Source organism: Lonchura striata, chromosome 3 (assembly GCF_050655825.1).
Source record: "Lonchura striata isolate lonStrDom1 chromosome 3, ASM5065582v1, whole genome shotgun sequence".
NCBI lineage: Eukaryota > Metazoa > Chordata > Aves > Passeriformes > Estrildidae > Lonchura > Lonchura striata.
Window position 1 is genome coordinate 61,165,672 of NC_140705.1, and position 20,588 is coordinate 61,186,259.

The 20,588-nt window shown below is 39.1% G+C and overlaps 1 protein-coding gene across 2 annotated transcripts in view; it reads right to left on the reverse strand.

Moving 5' to 3' along the window:
• Window positions 1–7,103: 7,103 nt before the first annotated feature.
• Window positions 7,104–20,588, reverse strand: part of AIG1 (androgen induced 1) — a 124,377-nt gene continuing 110,892 nt past the window's right edge. For both annotated transcript variants that reach the window (XM_085576683.1, XM_031504347.3), the window contains 3 exons: window positions 20,448–20,563; window positions 10,776–10,939; window positions 7,104–7,765 (listed from right to left, as the gene is read on the reverse strand). In XM_085576683.1, coding sequence (XP_085432809.1) covers window positions 7,728–7,765; window positions 10,776–10,939; window positions 20,448–20,563 — 318 coding nt within the window. In that variant the 3' untranslated portion in view covers window positions 7,104–7,727. The remainder of the gene's footprint in view (window positions 7,766–10,775; window positions 10,940–20,447; window positions 20,564–20,588) is intronic.

Here is a 20,588-nt window from a genome sequence, read left to right on the forward strand (position 1 = left end):
CTGACAGTAGTCCTACGCTATGCAAATGTGTAAACTGCAAAATGTAGAGGGCTTTAAAAAATTAAGTATATCCAGCAGAATCTAAATTCTGAGTGCTGAAAGGGACTAGAAATCTTTCAGTACCTGCATAATTAATGCTCTATTAAGCAAAGCCTTACATCTCTTTTCTTCTGGGGGTTTTTATTTATTTATTTTTCCTTTGAGTTAGCCTGAAATCTCCAGACACACACATCAACCATTCCTATGGCACATGCCAGTATATATGCCACTCTGTGTGGGAGCTGAGTTCACACGCAGAGCAGAATACTTGTTTGCAGCCAGGGTCTGGCTAACCCCTGGGATGGCTTTGGCTGTTTGGACTTCCTACTGCACATCACACAGGGCTGAGCTGTGGGCCACTACAAACAGGATGCTGCAACACTGTGCAGTGCCACCCATGTCTGTAACCCTGACAGCAGTGACAGCCAGGTACCTGACTTTGCAAGTGCTCTTGGTTTAATTGTATGATAGGTCCATCCAGTGGACCTCTTTCTAAGCTTACTGCCTAGTCAGTATTGTGGCTCCTTTCAAAAACTCTGTAATGCTAGAAAGAGATGGAATATAACGATACCACTGTATTTATGTGTGTCTAAAACTACAGCTATCCTACCAGTGGTTCTAAAAGTACCACAGTATACTGTCACATGCCTGCATACTTTCCATTCAGACCTGGGATTTTGCACATTGTGTTGTCCTTGGCAGGATGCCCATTGCACCATTTCTGCATACAGGTTGGCCTCAGTAAACCCCTTCTCCAAGGAATGGGCTCAAAATCCTGCATAACTCTAAGACCTTGGCAGAAAGACACCAAAACCCATTTTGACTGAGTGCTCTCCCTGGGCTGTATGCACCTAGCTGTGGGCTACACCTGAGCCAGGTAATTTTTCTAACCATATTGCTTTATCCTGTCTTGCCTGCCTTCTTGTACAGCTCCCCAGAGCTGCCTCATAAGCATCCGCTACAAAACATTCCTGATGGATGGCAAAAGCTGCCATTGTTTGTGCCAAGGGGGCTCCTTTGTACAACTGTCTGCTGGAGATAGGTAACCTTTGGATGGTAACAGCTTCTTCTGTCTCTCCCCCACCCACATTCCTGTCCTCTCCATCACTCTTCCCCAGTGTTTAGGGTTACTGTACAAAGCTTGGTACCTTACATGGTACCAAAGGAAGCAGGACCTCATCACACCCCAGGCAGGGTGAATGTAATTATGGTGTGGTGAGTTTTGCTTAGTGGTTCAGCTAGGATTACATCTCCAGTGAGCCATCTCCTGAGCTTCAACCACGTTTGAAAGCCCTCCCTGCCTTGGTGTACTCCACACCTGCCCATTCCAAGATATGAAGAGTGAAGAAATTCCCTCTTCATAACTTGTTCCATGGTAAGTCCTGGCCAGAATACTCATGTTGAGGTCCTCCATTAACGTAATTTTGCCGCCTCACTAAGTATTGTGTGACTAACTCCTTCTTCCTACTCTAAGACTAACAGCACTCCTGTTAAGCTACTCCATTCTCTAGGGAATGTTTTTTCAGCTTAAATACCAGTCACAGAAGAGGGGTGACCTCCCTCTCTTTTATCCCATTACATTTGTCAGGTGTAAACTTCAGAGCCAAACTGAGAACCATTATATAAGAACAACTTATTGTATTGTGCATAGTAAATAAGCTAAGACAATTATATATAGACAACTAGCTGGGCATTGTTCTGCCTGCAGAAATGCAGGAACTGCAGAGTCCTGCAGCCACAGACTGTCACTGCTGCTTTGGGCAGGATGGCCAGCAGCTGACCAGCCTTATTCCCAGGAGAAAAGTAGGACAAGGGGCTGTCAGTTTGGAGTTATGGTGGCATTACTACCCCTGTCAAGAATGATGCCTTCCACAGTGCCTGATTTCTTCCCATGCTAAGTAACTGCCATTTAACATATGACTGTCATCATTTGACCCTGCAGAAGATCCTGAGTGTATACATATGTGTATAAATATGTGTCCACGTGTGTGTTTAACTTCTATCTACATAGTACACATACAGAGGGCTTATCTGCGTAATAGAAAGCAAAGAGAAATTCAGTTATAGAACTGACTGCACTATAGCAATCTCTACATTTAGAATGTACACTGCAGAGATACTTCTCCGGCCTAATGGTAGATGCTTATTTTTTAATACATAAGCTATATATAAAATGCTGAATTTGAACTCCATAGCTAGTTATGACATTAATAACATGAAAAAGATGCTATTTCATTTCTGTCTCATTTTACACAACTCTAAGGAACAGCAGATATCTTCTCCAGTGGGCCACAAAGTCTGTGGCCTACCTTTCAAATTTCTGTACTGGCATTTATTGTGATGAGGTTCAAATCCCTTTACAGCTGTGGTCTGAACAACAAAAGAGCACTTAAGGGAATAATAAGACGACAACTTGCTCTTCTGGGTTACATTAAAACCCATTGATTTCCATCTGTTACTTGAACAAAACAGAGTGCATTTTTGATAAAAATAAAATTGCTCATTTTGGAGAATATACGCTAAATATATTTCACGTTTGTGGTCTGCAAATTGGGCAGTTCTGCCTAGTTACTTAAATAATACAAGCAAGAGGAAGTAGCTATGCTCAAAATGCATATTTTCACTCTTAAGCCCAAACCCCTGTGATTACATCATTAGAAGCACTACACAAAATGCCCCACCTGCCAGTTCACTTGCCCCCTCATTCAGCAAAGCCCCTGCAACCAAAAGCACTGGTGCATGTGCTGTGGGCTCAGGATGTGCCCAAGAACTTTTCTAAACAGATTTCAACAGCTCCATCCTTTTACTTTCCAGTTTAGTTTCATTCTCTCTTTGTTCTTGCTTTAAAAAGAGGAGAGAGAGATCATTGCTATTGTAGAGAGCTGACCAGCCAAACTTCCAGTTGCTCTTTTCTTCCCTGGCACTTTGGCAGTAGTCAAACTCCCATGTTTCTGTCCTCCCCAGCAACACCTGTGACCCCAGTTTAACCAGCTGGCCACAGCAGCAGGTGAGTAGAGCAGCTGGTGGAGATTACCTCCTCTACTAGGATACACCAGGCTTTGATCAGGAGCTTTCTTATGCTGCTGCAAACAGAAGACACCTATCACCAATGTTTGACCCTACTCACGTGACAACAGAGGGCATTAAAAGATAGGATTAGTAGCAGGTCTCTAAGTCTGCATTCAGAGGCAACCTCACCTACACTTTTTCTGCTGTTCACTTCTTTACTCCCAGGGCAGGAACACCAAACCTTGGTGATGCTCCTCTCAGGCTGATGGTCTCTTTGGGACTATGCATCAGCTCACATTTTAGATGATGAATCTTTCCAGTGTTTAGTCTAATGGTATCTGAGTCTTCAAAGGCTACTGAAGTGCGAATCAGAGTAGACTGACCAGTCGTTATAGAAAATAAAAGGTGAAGAATAAATTGTTGTTAGGATTTGAAGTAGTCTTTGAAAAGCAAATTCAATAGGAAGAATGAACTGAGAAGTGCCTGAGTTACACACTGCCAGTACAAACTGCTCCCTGCAGCCTGCAGAATGGTGAGGTATTTGTCAGTCTACTCAGTGTCCAAGTGGCTTTGACATGCACTAGGGGTGATTTTGCTAATATTACTCCCATGGGCAGAGAAGCAAAGACTAAGGAAAATTAGAGAAAATATTTGTCATTTTCCTTTAAAGTAAGGCAATGGTTACTACACAAAGACAGCAAATTACAGTTTTATCCCACACAAGCCAAATCACAGATTGAAATTTAATGTTGAAATTGTGGCACAAGTTTGCAAATTATGGCAAAGCCTTTGTAACAGAATGGTATGGGAACTATGAATACATGTTTTGGGGCAGCTACATGCAGGCAGAAAGTAAGAATGAGCTTTCTAAAGCCAAATAGGGTAAATAGTCACAATGAAATTCATGACAACATGGTGGCTACACTTTCTAACCAACCTTTTTTCTAACCCCCTATTTTGTGTTCTATTACTAAAAAAAGATATTACTAAGTTTGAATAGTTGGGTATTGAAGAGTGAGGTAATTGCATTTAGGCTGAATGCTCAACCTTAATTTGGCCCCTTGTGAGTATGAATAATGACAGTGCCTTTAATTAGATGATAACACAATATTTTTCCTGTGCCTCATTTGTAGCACTTGATGGATGGTGCTCACTGAATGATGAAACTGTATTTTGTTTTTTCCTTGTGGTTCAAGGTGTGGCAGCCTTCCTTATTTACTGCACACTGTGCTCTTCTCCGACAACAAAACTAATGATTCCTTTGCAGAGTTTTAGTTTTCTATGTGGTTTATCATTACAGCTACAACATAACAAAACTACTAATTTTATTGCAGTCCTCAAGGGAAGAGCTATTTTTTTTCACTTAGTTCATCCCTCTAGAACCTATTCTCATTGTTCAGGTTGTCATCAAAGTTTGGCTTCCCTCACGTTTCTATGCAGCTTTATTTGCATCAGCTCTGGGGAAGTATTGACAATACATGAGAAGCAAAGTGGCTTCTCCATTCTGGTCTGTGTCCTAGGTAGTCAAGGCATGGAGAGGATTAACAGACCAGGGATGGCAGGGAAAATCCTATTCTGCCAGAACTTTAATTATTCCCAAAGTTGATAAACACTCTGGAGAATTACCTGTGCATTATAGGGAAATGCAGGCTTATTATTTGGACAAAGACAAATAGATATTCCCCATAAATTCAGAAATGCTGCAAACATAAATGTTGTCCTCAGACTGAGTTCCACAGCAAAACAACAGAAAAGTTTTCTAGACTTTTTTTCATAGACTTTCACTTGGAAATAAATTACTTGTTCTGACAAAAAGCTTTCCACCAAAAAAATAGTTCCCCCAAGAGAAATACCTTTCAGGGACAATTTCAGCCAAGATGGTTGAAATTTGGCAAGTTTACAAGTGACTTTTATTTTAGTCATCATTCATCCATCATCTTTTTTAAGAATGATGGATTGTGTAATCCTAAAGGGAATGAACACAGGCTAGAAGAGTGCTCTCTGGGTACACAGGCCCCCAAGTTATTTATATCATAGTTCATACATCAGAGGCTGGATTTAATGCTCTAAAATGTTTTTGACTTTAAGTATGATGATTCAAAGCTCACAGGAGGTGGAGAACTTTTTGAGATGTGAGAAGACAAATTGAGTTCAAATCTTCTTGGAATACTATAAATTTTCTTAAACCAAATGGAACCCACCATGTTTTGTGTCACATATATTGCCTTTGGCTAACATTGCCAACCTCAGGGGCTTAACTGAGATCTAAGCTTGGTGTCTATTTTTTTCAGGTGCTGAATATTCACAAATTCACAGATATGAGGGATGACAACTTTAAGTATGCCTATGCTATACCTCTGAAAGGGAACCTTCTTTCACTTGGACACCTACCTATGGATTCATCTATGCAATCTTGATCTCTGACAGTTGTGTTCTCTTTATATTCTTAGTACATTTCCTATATTGCATATAATGACATGGTATTAGAAGAAAAGCCTATCTTGAGCAGGTACAAAACTTGCTGAAAAGGAGGAATCATTACTTCAATGTCAGTTTTTCAGATCTCAGACATTCAGTGCTCAGTGGTGCCATATATATAGTAGACACGATCAGAGTGTGCTCTAGCAGAATGGGTACAGCTGTGTGGCATTTTGGCACTTCTTATTTTTATTTAACACATTCTTCCAATCAGAATGAATTCTGGAATTCTGTGAAGGAAACAATACCCATGAAATAAAATTAAAAAAAAAAAAGTCCTAGACTTAACAGTAGAGTATACGTTATGCAAATTCTTCATATGAAAAAAAGTAAACAGGATTTGTGCTTCAGGCTTCCTGCCCTAAGCCACAGTTGCTGCTGTTGGAAAGTACAGCCACATCCCCCAGAACATTAATTGTCCACCACTACTTTCATGTGCTACCACAGCTTTCAGAAGCAGCGACTTTAAACAGTTCCTAGCTCACTGAACATGACTGAAGCCATGCCTGCTTTCCTTCCTGAGTTTTAAAAGCCTGTTGCAAATAAGATCGTGCACATCTAATGGGGAATTCAGGAACAGCTGAACATAATATCCTTAATGCAAGGCCACACGGCTGTGGCCATTTGCTTCCAAATTCTACTGGTTTTGTGTGTCCTGTCCTCTCCCTCTGTAGGATCACTAGAGGAGCTCCTTCTTCATCTGGTCACTTATTTCCATGAAATTTCTAGTAATTTGCTTAGCTTTGAAATCTTTGCAACTTTTGATTAGCTAGTTAAAAATAATCTAGCAGATGGACAAAGACAATATAATTACTTTTTTTCCCTTATTTTTGAAGGAAACAGACCAAAAAGCACATTGGTGAACTTGTGCTGTTTTGTATGATAATGTGTACATAAATATGTTTAAAAAGTACTGTGGAGGCATGTAATGAGTTGCACGAGATCAGTTTTCCCCAGAATTATTTCAGAGCAAAAATATTGCTAAATCGTATTAAAACTCTGCAGAAATCCTGTTACTAAAAACAACACATTAACCCTATACATACTCAAAGTGCACTGAATGTGTTAAAATAAATGACTAAATACACTAATGAAAAAATATGTAATATAAATACCAATATTTGGATTGTAAAGCCACTTTTTAATAAATATTCTCTTGCCAAAAATTATTCTGTTCACGTTATTTTAGTACTAGACAATTTATTTCTGCCTACTAGAGTTACTTCTTGGTTGTCTAATAATGAAACAGAATCATGTTAAACTTAAACAATCACAAGTATATTGCAATTGAATTCCTTATACAAACAGGCATACACCTAACATCAAACATTTGCTTATGTGCCTTCCTGAAGTAAGACTTAAATGCTCTCTCTTGTACAACACAAACAGCCCAGCCCCCCTATTGAGAACTTACAACTTGAAAATACAGGATTTGTTATTTTACTATGAAAGTAAGAAAAAATATCTTCATGTATAAATTATATAATCTACAGTTGACACTGGAAAACCTGAAAATGGATCATTCAAATGCCATCAATCCATCTAAAATCTCAAAAATCAGCATGAAAAACCAGAAATGCAAGGATAATTTAATCTTTATTTAGGTCTTAAGATCTTAACACTGCAAGTAAGATTTCACTGGACTGGTAAAATTATTAACATAACAAATTTAAGGCAGCTTTTATATAGTGTTACATTAATATTTCAGTCAGACTGAACTCTTCTTTAGATACATTCATGCATTAACTTCTATGCTGTAATTTGAAATATATGGGATTGCTTTTTTCCCTGTATTATACCTATCTGGTTAAGCTTTTCTCAAACAGTACAGAGAATGGACTCATTGTTTTTCTTGGCAGAAGTAAAAAGATCTAATGACTTAATGGTTAGATGACTTATTTGATTCAAGAAATGCATGTTGCAAATGCCTTGGAGATAAATATGCAGGATTTGAAGAATTTGTGTATGTCTTATATGTGTATGTCACATGCAAGCATGGAGAAATTGAAGGTTGAAACATTAATATTATTCTTAGCTAAAATCATTTTCCCCCCATAGAAAATCCAAAAATATCCTTGCACTGAGAAATGGGCCCATGAAACTTCCTCCTTTCCAAAAGATTCCTCTGCAGGCCAGGCTCTGCTGGGGATGAGAAATCTTCCATTCAGCCATAAACAATCCTCTGTGTTGCCTCTTATTGTTCACTCCAATTTTGGCTTTTCTTTTCCTTCTTCAATACCTGAAAACATATGGAGAGCGGCTTTTAAAAATCTCTCAATGAATACAACTGAAGGGTTTGCTTAGAGGTTCCTCTAATACATTAATCTTTCTTTTCCCTTTATCAATGTTGCTTCTCCTGAACTTGCATGTGTTACCTCACCTGCTGTGAAGGAAAAGAGCAGCTGCACACCTGATGGCAGTGGTTATCCAGTAATGAACTGCACAATCCTCCCTTCCTCACTCCCATTTTCAGATCAGCCTGACCCCCTGTGGCATGCCCAGCCTTTGACAGCTGCAGGGGTCTGGGAACACTTAGTTCCCTCACCTGCTCTGCTTACCTACTAGCAAACTAAAATAGATGCTACTGTAGCTGAATCTAAGCAACCAACTTTGTTTGTGAGGAAATTTTATTAACTGTGTTTCAGAACTCAATAATTGGAAGCCCATCTCCATTTCAGCATTGGACTTTTAAGTATTTGCAGGTACATCTCCCTTTTTTGAAAGTACAAGAATAAAGAAACAATTACTACTGAGAGGGTGCCTCTCTCTCCTTTTAGTGGCCATTTCTTTCAGTAATATCAGAAGGGCTGAACTGAGTTTAGGGCTCCTTAAAGAACTTATTCTAGCTGCAGGACTTGTCTCTTTTCTACGCTGAGCAAAGCCTGGGCCGGGCAGCAGACTGTGTTTTTTCTGGCAATGGAAACATTCAGCTATTTCATATGCCTGTTCCTGGACAATGAATTACTACTGGTATCTGACAAAAGTATTGTTCTTCTGACTAAGCCCTCTCTGCCAGACATCTCAAATATAAATATTTCTTTTGGAGTCTTTCAGGCCTGCTGCATGCTGGAAAAGAAAGACTTACGATAACCAAAGGCAAACAAGAAGCAATGCTTGAGAATGCTGAGAGGAAAATCCAGTCACAAGTAAGGTCACCTGCTAGTGCAATATATGCACAGGTGGTAAGTACACTGTAAATCACTTTAAAAACATAATATGGGAAACAATAAGATTCATCTGCAGTTAGAAAGCACAACTGCAGAGCTGCCTTGCTGAAAGAAACAACACCAAGACAAATGGGTCTGCGTGTTGCCAGCAACCCAAGTACAATGGCCTTGGGTGTTGCTGGAACACCGGTGTAGTGGGAGAGCCACAGTTGAAAGTTTAACAACCAAAACAAGAGACTGGGACCAAAAAATTATAGACAGTTTACAGTGTTGCTCCAGAGCCAATCTTATGTCTTCTGCTTTCTCCTAGAAGGAACTTTTCCAATAATTTTAAAAGCTATTTTATTTGCCTTTTTGAAAGCACTTCTTTCCTTTCTTCTAAAGCACTCTACTGCAGATGCATCAAATAGTTTGGCAGGAATGCAGATATCCTCAAAATTGTGGACGGACACTGGCTTGTACAAAGGGCAAATTTTTCCTTCCCTACCATGTTTGTGGTTTAACTTGGAAAAACTAACTGCAAATCATTTTGTCAGTAGTGAGGTTCTATTTAATGCATCTCCAGAGGCAAATAAAAAAACTCCAAACCCAAAACAACCCCTTCTCACCCCAGAAATCTTCTCATGGCAGACTGTTTTGATTTGCAGTCTTACTGCTCAAAAGCCCCTTTTAAGTGTACAGTTTTCAAACAATATTTTCCCAGGTCTCGCACGGTGACAGAGTGGCATAATTCTACATCTTTGCTGTTTGTGGCGTTCCTGTCACACACTTTGCATTAAGTCTGTGCAAAGAGTTTCAATCTCAGCAAACCAGCATGTGACTCATGGCATTTTCTGTTTTGCAAGTGCTTGAGCCACAAAGGACTTGGGATCAATATTCCTTATCTACATGAAAGAAATGATGGAGAGGACAATAATGCCAGGGTAAACCTTGAAAGATGTTGGGAGAATGACAAAACTGAGTTAGCTCCTCTAGGGCGGCGGGCTGCAAGGAGCAGGGATTTTGTTATGTATACTCTGGAATAGTGCAGGAGATTTTCTACCATCTACTTATTCATGGACTTGCTAAGAATATGTGATTCTTTACCACACTATTATTCTTCACACAGGACTTAGGTAAAGTGAAATTATTCCTTGCAGCTGCTGTTTTTAGAAACACCTTTCCTGAATTAAAGACATTAAATAAATGTGAATTTGACATCAAAGTGAGGACTGAATACCTGTCTTCAACACCATGATCAGTGACTCATGGTCCTAGAGCAGAAATTAAAAGCCATTTTACACCTGGATGCTAATATGGGCAAATGGAACGAAAAACTGCTTTGAGGTTCTAGCATTAGATTCTACCTGGTATTGAAAGACTTGTTAAAGAGAGTTGTGTGTGCCATTAATTACCACATGAATTTATTTCCCTCCAGCTACAGTTTGCCACAGCAGCTATTATGAATGTTGTTTGCTAATTTCATTCAATTTGATAAATGAAAGACATCTTTCAGAGATAAAAGGAACCTACTTTTAATCTTGTGTTTGTCTTATTTTCCGTTTTCCTCTCCTCAGCAATGGGTGGCCTAGGCAGGATGTAGAGTCTGCACAGTTAAGCTACCCTGCACCAAATTCATCCTTCATTCCTGTTATTTCACTGACAAGAACATGTTCATTTTCCCTGAGTAAATTTATATGGTGAGAAAATACCTTATACCTGAAAATACTAAATTTTCAGTATATTTTCAGTTCTTAGTCTAAGCCTACCAGGCATTTGCACAGAATGATACTTTATTCTAGCTGCATTTAATAGGTTCATCAGCTAAATAAGTGGGTTGTAAACATCTCAGGTAATTGCCAAGAGCTCTTAAATTAGTACTGTAAGTTATAAAGGAGAATACATATTCATAGCTCATCAGGCTCTCCAGCAGACATTCTGTTCATCCGTCTGTTTTTAAGGGCAGGCAAGCAAGACGTTTCAGCAGAACTTCTGTCATTTTCCTTTGTTTCAGTCAGCTTAAAACATTCTACACTTTCAGAGAAACATACTCCAGTCCTGATGGTGTATTTCATGAGATAATATTCCTAAAACAATACTCACACTTTTGTGTATCCCAAATGTAGTTGTTCAGGACTTCGCCCACCAAGTAGAATACATTAATTATCACTGTAACAGCTGCAAAAAAGATTATTTTGACACCTGGGCTGAGGTGCTCAAGAAGCGGGTACACCCACACTCCTGTAACGTGGTGAATCCAGCACACCCTGAAACAAAACAAAAATAACAAGCACTGACTCTTATAGCCCTATTTTACAAAAGTAGCCCAGCCTGCTGGCTTAGCTACTGTAACCTGAAAAACAATTATTTGAAAGGCCTGCAAGTTGCAGCTGAACTGGAGCATGTGGATGACATCCATCCTAAACACACATCACAAATGATGAAACTATGACTGATTTCCCACATTCTTACTGCTTTGCTTTTAATTTGTAATGAGCAGTTGGCTTGTTTTCATTTCTGATGTAGGCAGGTATTTCCTTGCTCACTTGTATTTCCGAGGAAACCCTGTTTTGTGCCAAAGATGGAAACTGCAGCAGCCTCTGCTCCAAGCAGGTTCTTTATCCTAAAAGCATTCAGAGTTCTACAGGCTCTCCTACCATCTCTCTCTGCTTTCTGCACTATCCCGCTTTCACTTCATACACATTTGCGTTTTTCTTTTGCTTTTCCTCGCTACACATGGTAATCAGTTTTTGGGTGCCAGAAGCATATGGTTTAGACTCTCTTTGAGCAAATAATTTCTTCAGCAACTGTATTTTAGATTGGTTCTCCTTTTCTTTCAGTTACCTGCTATAATTTGGAATCTAGTAATTTTTCTCTAGGTAAGATAAATATTTTTTTTAAAAAGACCAAACAAAACCACACCTCAAAAGTAGTGCCCAGCCCCACAACCAATATACAGTAAAGGAAAAGGATTGATGGTGGTTTGCTGGTGACAGAGAGATTTTTAGCATTCAGCTACAGAGGACATTGTTGGTACGCTAATTCAGGAGACAGACTACCAGCTTTACTGTAGTGCATCCTGAAGAAGCACTCCAGGTGTGTAGTTTTGCTGGGTGTGGCTGCAGTGGACACCTGTATCCGCTGATGCGATTGTTTTTGTGTTGAGATCTGATGCAGAGAGTGGTGAAGTCAGAGGGAGCAGAGGGAATCCATACATTCCAGTAGGTGGAAGTTAAGAAGAGCAAATACTGGCAAGCAACTGAGCAAACATCTCAGAGGTTAACTGGGTAAAGTGCTAGGTGAAGACAAGCTGGGACTTTGCTGGGCTCTCTTCAAGAATGTAAATGTTCTCCTTTCTGACCTGAAAATTTGAGTGAAAAGCTCACAGTGAAGCACAGCTAGAGCAGCTGCATAGACTGTTACAGATGGGGATTTCCATGTCCATTATTTGATTCACTTGCTCATGTTTCTATTTGCTTAAGGAAGATTTTTGATCACTAGATCAACAGTCAAAGGCTCCTAAAGGGCAGAGATGGAGAAGTCCACACAAAATTGTTACCATAAAATTCTGTCACACAGGGAATACAGAATCCCTGCTTAACAATCACCCTGGAAATGTACATGGTTGTCATAGCTTCCCTCCTCCTTGGAAAAGTTTTTATTACAGCCCAACTCATAACAGTTGGACACTTCACTTGGGAAACTACATGTGTCAGTAAATTAATCTGCATGATCTAAATGCAATTAAACCCCCTTTCTCCAAATTAGTTCACATATAGGAAATTATCTCTGTACTTTACAGTTATTTTCCCCAGTATTCTTCTGTGATAGAATTAACCTGACAAGATAAAATTATCTATGAAAAAATGAGGAGTGTAACCCATGGTAACAGGGGACACCATGTTCCTTTTGATGAAAGAAAAAGATGAGACAACTGGGTAGAAGGTAGTGGGATGTCCCCTGCTACCAGGTTCACTTAGCAGGGAATGTCTATTATCACCTAACAATTTTCAGTTTCATTTACTTTTTTCAGTTTTCATTTGCTTTTTTTTCCTAAGGCTCATTCTGTGAAAAACAAGCTCCAAGGAAAAAGACTGAAAAGGAGCCAGTTTCTTTTTCCACTTATTTTCTCTGGTGTGATGAAACTCTCCAGCATTACAAAATACCTTCACAGAGGGACTTTTCAAGGGACCTTCTAAATGGCATCTATGTAGCCAACTTCATGAACCAAGTAGAAGTGGCTTTTACTAGAAAGAGGAAGTATTTTCTAAATCCAGTCAATGAGTCATTGATGAACTCCTGCATGTCAGCAATCTCTGGTTAGTCTAGGCTTTGCGGACAGCTCATGCACTCTGCTCCCTGCTTCCCAGCACAGGAACTCATTCCCTGTGTGGTGATGGTGCTCATGCCTTCAGTGTAGCTGTTGTTTGCCTGTCCCCTGGGTAGCTGCACTGTTAGAATTGCTTTGAGCACAAGAGGGACCAAGCATCACTGTGGAGACAAGTCACAAACCCACCTGATCCTTCCAAAAATGAGCTGCAGCACACTGCTGGCTATGCTGGGGTGGAGCAATATTATCCTTCTCTCCACTGAGCAGTGACACACTGACTGCTCCAGCATTGTCTGTACTACAAACGGGAGCAGCAAAGGGACAACTGCTGCCATGGAAACCTCACCTGGTGGCCTTTCTTAGTGGGATTGCTCCTGCTGGAATACAGGCAGTCTTGAGGCAGCACTACAAGGGGCTGATCAACCATTTGCATAGAGCTTCCACACAAGAGTGCTGATTGCCAGCGTTAATGAATGCCTTCAGTGTTGCCATTCCAGTAACTATTACTCCTATCCAACCGCATTATTTTAAGCACAGGAAAGCATGCATTAAGATTTACTTAGGAGTGCAAAAACTAGATAAAACTGAAGACTTTGTTATTGAACAGGTGTAAAAAATGTATTGTTTAGGCAAAAAAGTTTAAACTAAAACTGGACTGGATACTTAATAAATAAACCTGATAAAATTAACCTGAATCTCCCTGTGATTTGGAACAGTAGCAGCTGTATGTAGACATAACTGTATATTTTCAAAGATTAATATGTTACAGGTCAAGGAGTTCATCTAGCCATTTGTTAGAAACAGTAAAAAGAGAAGGAATGGAAATATTCACACATTGTATTCAAATTAAAATGTCTGTTAAAAAAAAAAAGTGGTTGTTTTTAGAAATTTTCAACCAGTTGGCGTAGAAATCAGAAAAAGCTATTTGAAAATGCACAGTATTGCTTGTTTTCAACAAATCTGTCAAAAAAATGTGACTTTGTAGCTAGTTTTCACTTCTACAACATAGTAGATGTTGTATATCTCTCCTATCCAAGTAATCAGAAGAAAATGAAAACTATACAGGGAACATACATTTACATTTATTCTTTGGATATAGATCTTTTGTTAATGAGGAAAACTAAGCACAAAAACTTGTTGGAACCTTGTGGTTTATGTGTACTCTGTCAGTTTAAATGATACAGCTGTAACAACAGCATGTGTAAGACCTTAGTCCTGGCAGAATCAAGCTCAACACGAGTATAATGGCTGATAATAACCATGACACCTCATTAATTTTGTAATGGGAGATACTGCAGAAGATGGTTGCCCCTTCATGGTGGCTGCTCTCAGCTATCATAGCTCAGGAATACTTTGTAGTTCGGTCTCTCAGCGAGAGTCTCCTGCCCATCTTGAGTCCTTCATCATAATCTGTAGTCATCAACAACCAGTACTATGAGTTCTGGAAAAAGGGGCTGCTAGATGAGGGGCTATGTAACTTCTCAAGAGCAGCAAATTAAAGGACACAGAATAATAATGCATGACATAAAATGCATGAAGAGCTTCAAATTCTCTTCCTCGTGACAGAAGAATCACCTCAATGCAACTCAGAGACAAGAAATTAAAATCTGATAATGGAATTATCTTTCTGAATGATACCTAATTAATCTCTGGAATGCTCTACCCTACCTTTCAGTGATACATCATTGAAATATAGATATTCAAAAAAGTTCTGAAGTATGAAAGTCTAGAAGCCTACTCAGTTCACTCATCTTCTCTAGGGTCTATCATGCAAATTTCTGAAATCAAGAGACTGTACAAGCAATAAGAATGCGTACATTTATGCCTAAGTTTAAAGAGTGCGAGGTATATAAACCATCTAGACCAAAGGACAAAGCTTATATTTTGACATAAGCTTTGGAAGCAAACTTCCCCTTGAAGGCTGGCTGTTTCATAATGGTCTGCTAAGCTCTCCTGAAGCATCTGACATTAGCTCTCTCTACCTGGAGCCTGGGCACATGATAACTCTCATTTACGAACAGCAGCTCCTTTCTGGTTACTTCTTGCAGCAGGAAATCCTCTCCCATATCTTCAGTGCTCTTCATATTTCCAGTGAGTTCCACAAAGGAAGGCTGAATCCTTGGTTCCAGGCAAATTGTAGATGAGTGGGTACTCTTTAGCAAACAGAACATGGGCATTTTCTATGCCTTTATTTCATAATCTTTTCCAGCACCACTCTCTTCCTTTTCCACCAAGAGGGATAACTTTACCCAGAGCTATTAAAATGCGGAATGTCTTCCAAATGAGGTGATGGGCTTACAGCAGCTGAGACATTTAAAACAAACAAACAAATCATTTGTGGTTGTAGTGCAGGACCAATCTTATATTTTCAGGGACAGGAGCACAATGACCCACACTAAATTTGTTCTACTTTTGGTTTCTAAAACTGATTGATATGAGACACATAACTTCCCCCAAAAACACAGGAGAGTTTGTTCTGCATCTAATCAGATTTCTTAAGATCTCAGCTACATTAAAATGCTGGGTTTCTTATATTAACAGCCAGCCAGACTTAATACACCTACACCAGGCATGTACATAGTTTAAGAATTTTAAAGACTAATAAGTTCAATAAACAGTTATCATTTAGGAAATAACAGCAATCATCCCCTTTTGTTCCATTTTCTTAATACTGGATTCTTCTCCATTCATCTGAGTGGAGAACAATACGTAGGTCAATAACAATACAAAACAGTGCTACTGGTGTGGAGTGGTTTATGCAGTCAGAAACAGACAAGTCCTGAAAAATTGCAGCTGCAAATAATGTCACATCTAGAATGTACTCAGCATGACATGGTGCTGGCATCCTCTGGGAGGAACAAAGCTTAGCAGAAATTTGTGTTTATGTATAGGTAGCTACAATGACAGAAACTTAGCAGATTCACTGCAAAGTGCTGTCATCTCTGGAAGTCGTCTATTTTGAAAAATAATTTTTCATTTTAAATATAGTAATGGTTGCTATGCCTTCTTGAGCTATATTTTAAGGAGCTGCATAAGGAAGTGAGAACATATTACCCATGCATGTCATCTGTGATTGTACTGTTGCTTTGACTGAAACATTTGAGAATGTGGAGGTGGAGGCAAGCCAGAAAGCAACAGTCCAAAATGGCTATGTCAGACCTATAGGCTGGGGATCCATACAGTCTTCTCCTGCTGAAAGCACTTCTGCCCTCCCACCCTCCTTCTGGGTCAGGCACAAGGGATGCTAATCTTTCCCTGGCTTATTTCTGCAGCTTCTGTTTCTTCCTACTCTTTCCTCTTCAGGGCAGCTCCAGCTCCACCTCTCTTTTCCTCCTCTGCATTGTCTCATCTATCATCCACTTCTACATCAGCCTTCCATTCTGATTTCAAAGTCTGTTTCTCTCTCCTTCTCCTAGCATTCCCCACTTTTCACGATTTCAGCTTTGAAGCTGCGTGTTTCCTTATCCTCTTCTCTTTTAACCCATGATTTTAGTTTATTTCTTTTACTTGCCCCTAGGACATTTTTGTTGTTTTTTTTTTTTTTTCTCTAACCATGGACTCCTCTGATCTTTATTGAACTTTTATCCCCAGTGCTCACTTCCAAAAGCATGCATGACACCCTTCCTACATACAAACCCCCAGCACAGCCTAGTAAAGCCATGTTGTGTCTCTCCCGCTCCATTGGCACCACCAACCTCAAAAATCCTTCTGGTTTCTCAATCCTGTCCTTCTTTATCAACATGACTGTCAATTCTCACCAAGCTTCACACTCTAACCCACCACCCCTCTCTACTGAATGTCAAGGTTTGTCCTAGCAGTCTGTGCCAACACCTGCTCTTTCTGATCTTCCTCTCCTTCTATGGAGAATTGCTAGTGGAAATCGTAGAGCAAGCCTGATAGAATCAATCCCAAATTCACTCCAAATCCTCAGTGTACATTCCTTTCTTAAATTTATTCAAGAAGAATTCAGCAAATTACCTCATCTAAATGCTCTTCCTCAGCAAATCTAAGGAACTCTCCTAAAGTCACTTCAAGAAAAACTTTATTTTCAAATTAAAGTTTAAAAGCTCTTTAAATAGATTTATAAAAGAATGAAAGAATAAATCAAGTCCAAGCTTGGCACATGTGGAGGCAGCTCCTAGTGGATTTGAGATAGCTGTAAGAGAGCAGATTAAGTATTTTGCTCCCAAACATGCAGCCCAGCACGACTACAGCAGTGGAGTCAGATTCTTAGGGTCTGGTTTTTTGGCATCCTGAAGTGCTCAAAAGTAGAGGGAAAAAGAAAACCATTTAAAATAAACGTATTTGTCTCAGTTTATTTTAGGGACATATTAGGCTCTGATATTAGTTACCATGAAGTCATTCTTGTTACAAGGAGCAACACATTTCTGGCTCTTTTCTGTTCCTTGACAACTAACTTCATACACTCATTGGCAGAATTTTCTGATAGTACTGGCAAATGCTCTGGTTTTCTTAGCACTGTCTAGATTTAACAATTCAATACAAACTGTGACCTTTTCAAGCCATGCTAAATAAAGCCAATAGGCTTTTCCCATCTTATCCCATGGCCTTGATCCTGAAAGTCCATGTATGGTCTGCAACATGCAATGCAAGTCTGTGGATGCTCTGCCTGGGCACAGTTCCTTGCGAGCTCCCTCTCACAGAGAGTGCATGAGCTAAGCGTGCCTACTCATAAACTCTTTGGCTGAAGGGAGAGAATGCAAAAAAATAGAAAAAAAAACAGAAAAAGCTTTTACTCTTCAAGAAAGGATATTTCTCAGAAAACAAGTCTCTGAATCATGCTCAGGAGATATCAAGTTATTTAGCTATGTTCTTCCAATTTCAGTGATGCTATTCAGAATTGTTTGCCAGATTTCTTATTTACTAATTATACATTAAAAAGCACCTGCTATTCTTCCACTTCTTTCATACATGACAGATTCAGTCACAGACAAAATAAAACAAGCTTTCCTCTACTTGGAGTTGAAAAAAGCATTCACAGAATCAAACCTAAACAACATCCTCCTGTATGTTCCTTTCCTGGAAAAAGTGTAACACAATACATAAAACATGTAGGATGGTAAGAAAGTTTCAGTTGAGATGGGAAGAGAATTCAAAATTCAAGAACAAAACATAGAGAACATCTGATTAGCAACTGTCTTCACTTTATTCTGAGAGTTGCATAAAAACACTTCTGCTGAGGGAAAAATGGAATAGGCAAAAGAACAAATTCTCAAGTGGCAGATCCCTAAATTCATAAAATACATAAACCACAAACTAAACCTCAGAATGGGACCCATCATCAACCCTAGGTACAAAGGAAGGAAGTTCCACCAGGCTGTATGGAACTAGGTCATTTGCAGGTATAGTTTCATTTTAATACACTGTTTTAACCTTGAGGGTGCTGCCAACAAGGACAACAAATCCAAATTCAGCAATTCCAGGCCTTCTGAGTGATTAAGGTCTCTACTGTAATGTGGTCACTTGGCAACAGGAAGACAATGGATTTCAGGTGTGAAAAGAAGGCACACCCTGAATAAGAGGGATGACAAATACCTAACTTTTCATACTTTCTGGTAGATTTTTCCAACCTGTGAATTCAATATATCATATTGATGTAATGGGACCAAGATTTGGCTTGCAGCCTTAAGCACATCTTGGATAGAGTCTTCAATAGCACCTGCAGGCTGAAGACATGCAGAACTTGCAAGTGATGACACAGCATAGCTTTTGTCTGCCTCCACTAACCTGCAAAGGCCTCCTTCCATAACAGTAGAAGGAGAAATGGGTTGTATGTGCATAATTTAGCAGGATGAACTTTTAAGATTGCCTCATCTCATTTAAAGAGAAATTACAGCTTGGAAGAAGGTGAAGAAGAAGAGTAGCCCTGTTTTGAAAATAATATATGTGTAGGCAAATACAATAAACAGCAAAAGCAGAGGTAGATGCCATAGTCTGTGCCTGGGTAATTATTAATGCAGTAATTATTTAATGCAGAATCTGCTTCTCCTGCTTTACTTGTCCTAGGATTTTCTTTAACCTTGTAGCTGCAGGATACAGATGCACTGTAGTAGGTAGGATCAAACTAGATGAGCATCACACTGATACTGTAACAGATTCTTAAAAGATTTTAAGACACATCTAGTTTTGTTTCACTTGTAAAGCTGGATTGTTTCAATTTTAAATTCTTATTAAATACTATTGCATGTTTCTACTTAGATGATTTTTAGAAAACAGGAGTTGCTAGAGCAGGTCAAGCCATAGATACCTGCCAATCTGTCTCCAGGCACCATTAGAGGAAGGTCAAGAACTATCACAGTTAAGCATTACTATATATGGGTTAAGAACATAATTACTTTTTTCTGAAGGAGTAATCATATGCCTTTTTGCATGAGGCTGTCCTTATCTTACGATTACAAATATTATTATTTTTTAAGAAGGGTATGAATGTTTATAAAAGCAAATGGCAGAATGTGGCTGTTGTCCTGGGACACAACATCCCATTTCAGCTGCATTAATAGCATTGTATGATTACTGAGTGTTGTGTGGATATGTACAAATAATAACCTGCCTTTCACTGGATCAAAGGGACAATTTGCATTGTTGAAGCAGTTGTGATAGTATTGCCTTGAGACCATGTTACTCTCACATTAGTTTTATCTCCCTTGGTTGGTGAAATTTTGGAAAATACCTTCTTAGCTGAGAGAAGAATGTTGTGAAGTAAAAAGAAATAATATGAAATGGGGGTCATGAAATGCAGAGAAGATAAAGGATAGATGGCATCAAAGGAGAAACAGAAATAAAACAAAGGTTTAATGAAAAATAAATACTAGGATGACCAAAGTATACTAACTCTATCGTGTAAGTCAGGTGCTTGATTAGAAACTGCCTTAAGAAAGACTTAATGTAATGTAGTATAAGAAAAATAATTTCCGTTTTAGTTTAATTTCTCACCAACATTTGCATTTCTTAAAACAACCTTTAGAGTGTTTGTATTACTGACTTATTCTGTAATCAGTTTTACAGAAAGAATTTATGAACCAGTAAAGAAAAAAGACAGTGCTCTATCTTTTCTGCTGCTGCTTAAACACTGATGCAGGAAATCATTTGCCTAGTCTCAACTTTATTTGATAGAACAAAACCCCCAAGCAATAAAACTAAGGTCCAAGAAAAACATTTAGCTTGAAAAAAGGTTGAAAAATGTACCCTTGGAAAAGACCACTGCTTACATGGGATTGTTCAACAAATTCCTGTTGTGTGAGGTTTGGCATATACTTTCTAAAAATATAAGCATCTGGGGAAACCAGACAAAGCCCAGGTCTTGGACCAAACGAGGCATGCAGCGTGAATCTGTTAGTGATTATATCCATAATGAAATATGTGCCCAAATTTAGCAGTACAAAACCCCCAATACAATGTGAAAACACAGCATGTACAGCCCTTACCATAAAATATAGCCAACAGCGAAGGTGCACACTGCAGCCAGTCCACAGCTCCTGCTGGGATACTGATGATGTGTTGTTCTCATCTCGATTAATACAAAAGGCAAAACTGTTGTGTGCTGGAAAAAAAACCAACAAAATAAT